This window comes from Microtus ochrogaster, chromosome 6, assembly GCF_000317375.1.
Source record: "Microtus ochrogaster isolate Prairie Vole_2 chromosome 6, MicOch1.0, whole genome shotgun sequence".
NCBI classification, from domain to species: Eukaryota; Metazoa; Chordata; class Mammalia; order Rodentia; family Cricetidae; genus Microtus; species Microtus ochrogaster.
Genome location: NC_022013.1, coordinates 60,450,132 through 60,461,473, shown reverse-complemented (window position 1 = coordinate 60,461,473; position 11,342 = coordinate 60,450,132). Strand labels below are relative to the sequence as shown.

The 11,342-nt window shown below is 45.9% G+C and overlaps 1 protein-coding gene across 1 annotated transcript in view; it reads left to right on the top strand.

Annotated features, from left to right (window-relative positions):
• Positions 1 to 5,158: 5,158 nt before the first annotated feature.
• The window catches only part of Msmb (microseminoprotein beta), a 9,903-nt gene continuing 3,719 nt past the window's right edge, over positions 5,159 to 11,342 (top strand). The window contains exons 1-3 of the mRNA XM_005348650.3: positions 5,159 to 5,459; positions 8,362 to 8,467; positions 10,720 to 10,822. Of these exons, the coding sequence (XP_005348707.1) occupies positions 5,457 to 5,459; positions 8,362 to 8,467; positions 10,720 to 10,822 (212 nt within the window). The 5' untranslated portion in view covers positions 5,159 to 5,456. The remainder of the gene's footprint in view (positions 5,460 to 8,361; positions 8,468 to 10,719; positions 10,823 to 11,342) is intronic.

Below are 11,342 nucleotides of genomic sequence, written 5' to 3'. Positions count from 1 at the left end.
GCCACATCAGAGACAGAAGTGGGGAGGCTACTGCTAGCCCTCCCCACAGTCTTCTAGAAGAGGCTTTGGCCATCCAACTCCTGGGAGGGCAAATGTTGCCAGCTCCTGTGGCTTGATGGTATCGGTCATGATAAAATAAGATGATGAAGAAATATGGGACATAGCATGTCCCAACCATCCATAACTCCAGCTCCAGAGCATGTATGAGCGTTAGTTTTCCCTCCTGATGTCAAAATGCCTGAGATAATTGGCATATAAGAATAAAGGGCTTGAGAGACGCTCTGGGCGGGACTGTAAGATGGGGGAGTGACAGGCACTGTAGGTGTTCAGGCTACCAACTGACTTCAGGTCCAGTCTCTGCAGCAGGGGTGACCACTGAGTGAAGAACATGTTGTGTAGTTGCCTAAGACACCAAATATCAAAATCTTCAGTGGGAGTTCCCAGCAGAACTTATCCCAGAAAATTGGTGACCGCCTGGGCCTGGAGCTAGGCAAGGTGGTGATTAAGAAATTCGGCAGACCTGTGTGGAAATTGGAGAAAGTGTATGTGGAGAGGATGTCTACATTATTCGGAGTGGGTGTGGTGAGATTAATGCCAATTTAATGGAGCTTTTGATTATGATTAATGCTTGCAAGATTGCTTCAGCCAGCCGGGTTACACCAGTCACCCCAAGTTTCCTTATGCCCTCCAAGATAAGAAAGATAAGAGCCGCTGGGCGGTGGTGGCGCACGCCTTTAATCCCAGCACTAGGGAGGCAGAGGCAGGCGGATCTCTGGGAGTTCGAGGCCAGCATGGTTCTACAAGAGCTAGTTCCGGGACAGGCACCAAAGCTACAGAGAAACCCTGTCTCGAAAGATCAAAAAAAAAAAAAAAAGAAAGATAAGAGTCGGCTCCCATCTCAGCTGAGCTTGTTGCAAATCCTCTGTCGCAGGAGCAGATCATATTATCATCATGGATCTACATGCATCTCAGATTCAGGGCTTTTTTGATAGACCAGTGGACAATTTATATGCAGAGCCAGCTGTCCTCAAGTGGATAAGGGAGAATATACCTGGGTGGAGAAACTGTACTACTGTCTCACCTGATGCTGGTGGAGCCAAGTGAGCGACCTCCATGCAGACCAATTGGATGTGGATTTTGCCTTGCTTCACAAGGAATGGAAGAAGGCCAATGAAGTGGACCCCAAGGTGCTAGCGGGAGGTGTGAAGGATCGGGTGGCTATTCTTGTGGATGACATGGCTGACGCTGTGGTACAATCTGTCATGCCACTAACAAACTTCTCTCAGCTGGAGCTACCAGAGTTTTTGCCATCTTGACTCATGCAATCTTTTCTGGCCCAGCCATTTCTCGCATCAACAAATGCATACTTTGAAGCAGCCGTAGTCTTCCTGGGGAGGATAAGATGAAATACTGCTCCAAAATACAGGTGACTGACATCTCCATGATCCTTACAGAAGCCATCAGGGGAACCCACAATGGAGAGTCTGTCTCCTACCTATTCAGCCATGTTCCCTTAGAAAAGAATAACTTTGGAGCTCCCTCCGCAGTCCTGTCTAGACACCGAAGAAGGAAGATGTGATCTGCCCCGCTGAAAAAGGTACTGAGTCATATGGCTAACATAGATAAGAATAATGGGCTGATATAAGTTATAAGAGTTAATAAGAAGCCTGAGCTAATGGGGCAACCAGTTTATAAAATATAGACCTCTGTGTGATTTCTTTGGGGCTTAACGACTGTGGGACCTGGTGGGAGGACAGAAACCAGTTATTGGATATCCACCACTGCTGATGTAATAAGTCAATCAAACTGAGTTAATAAATCCAGGTTTAATGGAAAGAGCAAAGAGCTCCTCTATGACCCTCAGGAGGGTAGGAGAGGAATCATGTGACAAATGGTCTTAAGTAGCTTATAGGTGTGGTCTTGAGCAGCTCTGGGGAGGGGTTAACTCTCGGATGGCTTTCTGAGGGGAGAGGTCACTGTTTGGAGGACTTTCTGAGGGACAGGGTCTGGGGAGAGAGAGAAGTGGGCTTCCACCTAATAATCCTAGACTCTTTGAGTATATGAGTGCCAGGGGCTCAGGTGGAACTTTCACCAGAACACAAGCTATAGTAATATGCCATTTTAGAAGAAGGATTATTTTGAACCGAAGTAAATTTTTTTTAAAAATATTTATTATGTATACAATACAGGCCAGAAGAGGGTATCAAGTCACTTTACAGATGGCTGTGAGCCACCATATGGTTGCTGGGAATTGAACTCAGGACCTTTGAAAGAGTAGGCAAAGCTTTTAACCACTGAGCCATCTCTCCAGCCCCGCTGAAGTAAAATTTTAAAATAGCAAGTTATATTTGGGGCAAATGGTATAGGACTTGCCTAGCATGTGTGAAGGAGGCTCTATCGTTGCTCCCTGGCACCACCCAAAAAGTGGAGGGCACTCATAATCCTTCTTTGAAATCCCTGTGTCTTAAGTTACTCTTCTACTGCTGTGACAAAGCACCACAACTGTGGGGGTTGGATGAGAATGGCCCCCACAGACTTGCATGTTTGGCTACTTAGTACCCAGCTAAGAACTGTTTGGGAAGGACTAAGAGGTGTGGCCTTTTTGGAGGATGTGCGCCATTCTTAGTTCGCTCCTTCTCTCCCTTGTGCCTATGGACAAAGATTTACACTCTTAGCTATTGCTCCAGCATCACACCTTCCTCCCTATTGCCATGCTCCCTGCCATGATGGTCATAAACTCACCCTCTGAAATTGTAAGCTTCTAACAAATACTGTCATCTAAAAGTTGCCTTGGTCGTGATGTCTTAGCACAGCAAAAAAAAAAGCAACTAAGGCTTTTCTCTTACATATCCTCCACACTGGAAAACATTAATAATCTTACCAGTGAGGGTGGGAACTCTGAGCAGAGAGAAATTTATATAAGTAAACTTGTTAAGCTAACCCTTGTGGCCCTCATTGCTTCTCTACAGAATTAGGCCTCCCACGCCTCGGTCTTGACGCATTTTCAAAGATTCTTTCTCTAAGTCACTGTATGGTTAAACCTTGGTTCTTTGACTCTTCCGTGTGATCCTGCACCATGTAAAACTTTTTTAAAGTAAATATATGTGTAATTTACTTCTACTATTTATCTTGGGTCTATTTAATTATTAGGCCCAGATAAAAACAGTAAGATAGCAATGGTAAAAGTGTGCCTTTCCCTACAACTATTTATCAGGCACTGAGCTAAAAGAGTTAGACACATTCTCTCTTATCTTTCATGTCAGTCCTTGGAGGTGGGGAATCATTCTCTCCATAATCATTAATAAGTAAACAAAGAGTCAAAGATGTTGTTAAGAGATTGCCTCAGGTTCACACAGCTCTTCAAGGAAGGGTTTGGATGTGAGCCCACATCTGCCTCAGCCTCTGCATGAACCTAGCCTGTAGCAATTCTGCATGTGTGCATCTGTGAAGGTGGCATCTTCTAAAGGAAGATATGATACACAGATGTTGATGTGTTGTTACCCCTAATCACAGGTTGAAATCTGATTTCCCTGTGTAAGGATATTAGGAGAGGAAAATTATAAAATGGTATGTACTAATGGGGAACTATGAGAGCATTAACGTGTTTACATTGCTGATGGGGAACCATGAGAGCATTAACATGTTTACATTACTGAAATGATTCATCTTCCTGCCTTCACCTCTTCAGTGTTGGGATCACAAGTGTGCACCACCATGTCAACTGTGTGAGTTTGTGTGTGTGTGTGTGTGTGTGTGTGTGTGTGAGAGAGAGAGAGAGAGAGAGAGAGAGAGAGAGAGAGAGAGAGAGGAGAGAGGGGGGAAGACAGATGGAAACAGAGACAGAGAGGGCATGCATGTGGAGATGTTAGCAGCACTATTCCTAGGGAGACATGAACACACAACTATTCACTCCACATAGGGAGTGAAGTACAAACCAAATTAACAGTTTCATCAAAGACAGCCATGGTGAAGCCTGGCGTTCAGTGGCTAGTTCCATGTGAATGGTTGAGGGGTTACATACAGAAGTAGGGATGACACAAAGGCAGCGCATTAGCTGAAAGCCCTGCAAGCAGGGGCACAACTCCAGCTGCAACACTGAATCTCTTTACACGGCTTACAGGCAGATCAACAGGCAACTCATGAGAGTCTCCAGCAACAGTTGTTAACAGCTCCTTTAACTGTCAGGTCTCAGCTTCCCGGGCTCCAGGTTGAAGTTTGCTTACTATCTGGGTCTCATGAACCTCCCATCTCCTTCCTTAGGTCAAGGCTTCCATTTGGAGGAACCTGTTGTATAAGAGGAGGGCAAAACAACCTCACTTGTTCTTCATACACCATCCACATTAGCTTTTGAGACAGGACTGGCCGCTAGTCCAGAACTCACCTGAACTTGACTAGGCTTGCTGCCCATCATCCCAAAAACCCACCGGTTTCAGCATCATTGGTGCTGTGAATAGCCATTTTAGGTTAGGTCCTCAGGGCCGCAGCCAAGCACTTCACTGGCAAGGATGCCTTCCTGCCTCATTCCTTGTCTGGTTTTATACGGCACTGGGGATCAGACTGAGGGCTTCACATGCTAGACAAACACTCCAAAAACTGAGCTCCATCTCAGCCCCGCGTTGACCTTTTCTGACCGCCTATTTCCTTATGTATTCATCAGCTCTGGACACGGGGGTGGTGATGTTTGCTCTTCATTGCCTGGCAGCTGTGAACAGAGCTATGAAAAAGCTGGAGTGCAGATATCCTCAGGGTGGGATTGCTGGACTCTAAGGTACTTCAGGATTTACTTCAGCTCATGGGAACTCCTTACAGCTTCCCACACCAGAGATTACTGTTGAACAGGGAGAAGGAGGGCTCACTTGAGGAAGCAGACTAAAGACTAAACATTCAGGAGGATGTTGGCTGTTTGAGAGAAGTAAGCATGTGACCTGTCAAAAGAAACCTAGGCTGGAGGGAAGATGGCTCATGCACTGTGCTTTCCCATGCTGGACCCTCATCTCCTGGGCCTCAGCTTCCTAGCCAGCCAGGCTGACCTACTGGGCTAACCTTCTGCCTTCCCAAACACAGCCTGGCTGCTGTGGATCGTATTTCTGAGCCCTCATTTCTTTGTTGACAAACCAGGGAAGAGCACAGAGGGTGTCTAGCAGTCTGCCAGCACAGGATGAAGGCTTCCAAGGAAAGTTCTTTCCTTCTCTGCTCTCACACCCAAGACCAACAGCTTGTCAAGGGTGAGGAAATGGTGAACACCTTAGGGTAGAGGCTTAACAGATGAAAAATTTAAATCAACTGAAATAATAACTTCCTGCTCAACCCTCTGTAAATATTTACTGTGCTCTTGGCACAAAGCCTTTCCAAGAAGATCCAGGTGTGGCCACTCTCACCATAAATAGGGAGCCAGCACTCGCTCTCGCTGAGGCTTCGCTGGAGGTGCCTGCCTGTCAGGAGTTCTGCTTCTCACAATGGTGGGTGACTGACCTCATACACAGGACTTCTTTCTGACTTTAATTGGAAGTGGGTCTTTCCTTACAGTGTCTTTTCTACGAGCCAATATCAGGGAATGACTGTGGCTCCCCACGGGAGGATAAGAGGAAGGAAACAGGAGCTGGGGAAGAGAGCCATATGAGGGTGGAGAGGCCCTCAGGAAGGGACCCTTGCCCCACCTCAGGAGAAATGTTCTCTATGGAACCCTTCTCAGACAGAGCTGGAGGGGTACAATAGTGGGGGATGGTGCCCTCCCTGTCTGCACTCAGACCCCTCCTCCCACCCATCTCCCATGAGGCCTGGGGGTCAACTCGGATACCTGCAGAACTGCCAGTACCCTTTCTTGACTGAGAGTCTGAAGACCCTGACCCTTGGTTATGGAGAGCGGGGCCCTCCATTCCAGGAACAGATACTTAACAAAGGGGACACTGCCAATCTGCTTCACCCAAGCTGGTCACAAAGCCACACCACCTAGAAGCCCCAGTAAGAGCTAGTTTCCTTTACTCTCCTGCCCTCATGCATCAGGGGTACATGGCTACTGTCTACAGCAAGGGAGGTGGACAGAACAGAATACAGGCGAGATCCTCAGACTGGGATCTTAGCATCACCTACCTGGGAGCTTTGATCATAAGCCTGAAGACCACTGAAGCAGAATCTTCAAGCATGCTCTTTATCACGGTCTCCTTGAAAGCAGCAGTGAGCCAGCCCTGTGGGGCTCACATGGGAGAGCAGAGGACACAACAGTCCTGTCTGCTGTCAGTGAACTTAATCTGTTAGTCCGCACTCTGCCATCATGGGAGCAGAGACAAAGACACAGAGGGGGAAGAGGGAGAGAGTGGAGGGGAGGGAGGAGAGGAGAACACGTGAGCCTGAGGTCCGTCCACCAGCATCTCAGTCCTGTATGTCCTGCCGAAGTCTCTGGTGTCTTGCACAACCCACAAGCCTTGGGAGCAGCTCTGGCTCCTCGGTTCCCTTACTGTGACTCAGTAAAAGAAGACTCTAAACTTCCATGATCGCCTTAGCATGGAAAAGTAGGCTTTCCATCTAAGGGCACCAAAACCCTATCAACAGGCAGAATTGACTGTGAGCCAAAGACTGAAAAAAGAAGAAGAAGAAAAAGTAAATGATAATTGTTGGTGTGTGTTAAATATATTGAGGAGTATTTTTTGGTGATTGCTTTGGTTTCTTTTTCTTTTCTCTTTCATTCCTTCCTTCTTTTGGAAAGATTTACGTTTTCTTTGCAGTTTTAAGCTGGATGAATGTCACTGTGGAAGTAAAAAGGAAGAGCCCAAGGAAAGGTGTCACAAGTCACAGAATGCCTTTTTAGCCGGGTGTGGTGGCTCAAGCCTGTTATCCCAGCACTTGAGAGGCTGGGGCAAGAGGACTGCCCTGAGCTCAAAGCTAGCCTGGGCTACATAGTGAGTTCCAGGTCAGCCTGGACTGCAGCTCTCTCTGTGTTGCAGTAGTCAGAGCACCCAGGCCGTTGTGTTGTGTGGCCTGCAGGGTTGCACCTCACAATGCATAGAGGGTCCTTGCCCTGCTTTTCTCTCCCCGCTTTGTTAGGTCCTTGCGCTTTGTTTGAGTTTTGTTGTTTTTATTGCGAGCCACTGTGTTCTCAGTCAGCTCTTTGCTTGGGTGTCATATGGTTTTCCATTTTCACAGTGCAGTGAGCTGAGCTGCCTTTTAGGTCTGTCTTCACCTCTGTGCTGTTCTCGGGGTCCTGTTAGAGGGAAATGTGAGTGGTTACACTTCCAATTGCTCCATAGACCCTGTTCCCATGGGAACGGCCCTTGTGCTCATCACCTCCCCTGTGGGCCTGTTTCCCTCTGCAGATTCTAAAGGGCATGGTCACTCCATCCTCCTTCATCTACATTCACATTTCTTTTGCTTTGGGTAAGGTGAATTTCCCAGGTGTTTATTGATCCTTTCTCTGTTTTCATGTGTGTATGTGTGTATCTGTCTGTGTCTGTGTGTATGAGAGATGTCTCTTTATTTATGTTTTTGTGTCCCTTGATAACTGTGTATTGCTCTGTTTTCATGTGTGTGTATGTGCGCATGCACATGTGATTTCTCCTTATTGCCCTTGCTACTTTTATACTGTACTTTGTTTTTCTTTGTTATAGTGAAACTATTTCATGTATTTTTAAATTTGATATAGCTTTATTTATTTAGTCATGTAAACACTAAAATCGCTTTTATCCTTAAGATGATATAACTTTCTGTTCTTACTTTATGATCTTATTAAGGAAACATTTAAGTTAGCTTAGTACAGACTATGTCTTCCCCATAAAAATTGAGCAACCACTTTCCCAAGACTATTTGAAAACTATAGAAAGAGGAAAAACCAGGGCAGAGGGTTCATGGGAGAAACTACGGAGGTGGAGACGGCTTTTCTCATGTCAAAGGGCGCAAGGAGAATGAGCACCTGGGACATGAGCCCCCAGGGCACTGAGAACAAGCCAGGACCGAGCTGCTGCTTCAGGAAGTCCCTGCTACAGCCAGTGATGAGGCTCCCACCATAATCCTTCCTATTCCTACAGCCAGCCACTCTCTGAGTGAACTCTGGGATTGGTTTTTTGAGACAGGTTTCTCACTGTAGTCAGGTTTTTCTATCCTGGTGCTCACTCTATAGAAAAGGCTGGCCTTGAACTCAGAGATTTGCTCGCATCTGCCTCCTGAGTACTGGAATTAGAGGCGTGTGCCATCACCCCCAGCAGAAATTTCTTTTTATGTGACTGATTTATATCTTAGTCCCTGACTGCTAGGTTGGGGGTACCTGTGAGTTGCTCCATACTCTGCCCTTCTGCCAGTATAGGATACTCAGTCAAGTAAGACCTTCGAGAGTCACCCATTCTCCACTTCCAACCTCTCCCTGCATTGCAGAAAGCTCTGCTGGGCAGTCTGCTGTTCCTTGCCACCTTGGTGACGGCATGCAAGGCAGTGTGCTTTCTCGAACTACGTAAGGCACTTCCAGACCAACCGCTTGGTGGTAAGTCCTGGGTTTTCCAGTATTTTAAATGCCACTACAGCCTGGTAGATATGACTTATAGGGCAGATGGGGAGCCTGCTAGATACCACCTATAGATATTACCTACCTATGACCTATGGCAGATGGGGAAACCTTGGGATGTACACTGGAAGAAGGATTTGGGTGGACACAGAAACAGAGTGAGAAGGCTGCTCTCAACTCTAGCTAGATGAGCTCAAAACGCACCACAATCAAGTCCCATTTAAGAACAGCTGAATGGGAACCTTTGGGCTGGAGTTGCACATTAAAAATGCTTTGATTTTCACATGCAATCAGGGTTAAGAAGCAGCATTTGAATTTTAATGTACATGATCATCCCTGTAATCTTGTTTAAATGCAGTATGTGTGTGTGTGTGTGTGTGTGTGTGTGTGTGTGTGTGTGTGTGTGTACGGGGGCGGTGAATATTGCTGGAGATGCTCAGATATACCAAACAAACACTTTAATGCTGTTACATTCTGCTACTGTGATGAAACACTATAATCAGAAGAAATTTATGGGAGGCAAGGTCACTTCTAGACCACAGTCCACTGTGGGGAGAAGTCAGGGGCAAAGTTCAAGCAAGCAAGAACTTGAAAAGTATTCCTTGGATGACATGAGGCTGTATCAAGTTGACAAAAGTATATATGATGGGGCTGGAGAGATGGCTGAGGGTTAAGAGCACTGGCTGCTCTTCTAGAGGACCCGAGTTCAATTCTCAGCACCTACAGGGTGGCGCACAACTGTAACTCCAATTCTAGTGAATCTAACATCCTTACACAAATATGCAATACACCAATACACAATAAATAAAAAGTTTAAATAAATAAAAAATAATACATTAAAAAAAAGCTAACAACTAAATGTGATAACCATTAAGCTACATCTCTTATCCCGTCAAGTCTAATTCACGGGATCTGATAGCAGGTATGAAAATCGAATGTACAGTGCAGCCCTAGGGGTGCTGATGCTGTGGTCCTTCAAGCATGGGTCACTTGGATCTAAGGCAGCAACTCTCACCCTGGCTGAACATTCTTAAAAATAAGGCAGAGGGCTAGGGATGCAGCTGTCTTGGTAGAGGGCTTGCCTAGTATGTATGGGGTACAGAGATCAATTCCAGCACCACATAGAGCAAGGGTGATGACACATTCTAGTAATTCCTGTGCTCAAGAGGCAGAGACAGGAGGGTTAAGAGTCCAGTGCAGGGCCTCGAGAGAGGGCTTAGTGGTGAAGAGCACCCGCTGTTCTAATAGAAGACCCAAGTTCAGTTGCTAGCATCCACATGGCCGCTTACAGCTATTGGCAATTCTAGTTCCGGGACATCTAGTGCCCTCCTCTGGTCTCTGAAGATATGATGCAGTAGCCTTACATACATTCATACCCATAAAATTAAAATAAGTCTTTAAAAAAGTTCAATACAATCTTTGGGTAAATGGGAAGTTCAATACCAGCCGGAAACACAAGATGCACGCACCTCAACGCCCCCCAAAACAAAACCACACAAAACCCGAAGTAAACAAGAAAGTCTGGGCTCCACCCACAGATACTGATTTTGTTGTTTGTTGGTTGGGATTAGGTATAGAAGAAGGCTTGTTTATTTTGGTGTTGGGAATTAAACCCAGGGCTCTGTGCATGCGCAATACCTGTTCTCCACTGAGCGACTTCCCAGTCTGTGGGTAGATTTTAACTACCCACAATGCTCCCCATGTGCACCCAGCCTTGAGACTCAACTGATACAAAGCAATGGTAGCAGGGAAGTGAGCGTTTTTGTTCAGGACAACTGGAGGGAAAACTCACTGGGCCCCAGCCACTCCTAATAGCTACTAGATTCCAAAGGAAGGGTTTATTTATTTTTCAATACCTGTTCTGAAATAAAATCTAGGAAGATTTAAACTTGCTTAAGAAACATTATCAGAACGCTGGGCAAGGTAGCTCAGGCCTTTAATCCCAGCAGGGGCAGTTGAATCTATGTAAACTGGAGGACAACCTGGTCTACACAGTGATCTCCAGGGTAGCCAAGGCTGCCTAGCAATACCTTGTCTAAAAAGACAAGCAAACAAAAACAAAGCCGTAACCAGAGGCAGGTGCCACAGCCTGCTAGATTTTAGCCATCTTAAATACAAAAGCACTGTCCTGGCCACCTCTACAATTGCTTGCAGTCATGCGCCAGTGGCTGGCTCAGTGTCCCTACAAGCTTAGTTTCTGTTACGTGACCTGGGAATTTGCATCGTTTTAGACTGCGTGGATCCTGATGGTACCAAACACCCCCTGGAGTCTTCCTGGGTGAAGGACTGTAATAGGTGTTTCTGTGGACCAGATTCAATCAGCTGCTGCAGCCTGTAAGTCTCAACCACTGATTCTGAGGGTCCCAAACCACCACTCTAGAGGGGTTCTGCTTTCTTTTATTTTATGTTTGGTTTTGAAACAGTCTTTTTAAGTTGCCCTGCCGTCAAACTCCAGGGCTCAAGAGATCCTGCTACCTCCTGGGTGAGCCGGGTGTGGTGTGAGCGTATGTCAGAAGCATAGACAGACATGTTTGCATCTACCCACAAGGCCAGAACTGCTTGAATAATAGCAAATTTATAAGATACCTTGAGTTCTTTTTAACAAAAAATTACATTCATTTGTGTGTGTGTTTGGTTTTGGGGGACTACAGTTTGTCAAGCAGTCCCAATTTTCCATGATGCCTAGTCACACTGGCAAACAGATTTTTCTTTATTATAACTTTAACTACTACAATGAACTTTGAGATCACACAGTAAATGTATGTATACATGTATATGTGTATGTATATATGTGTGCATGTGTGTATATATACATGGCTATAAAAGCTGACAGTATTTTTGGTTGTGAGCCTAG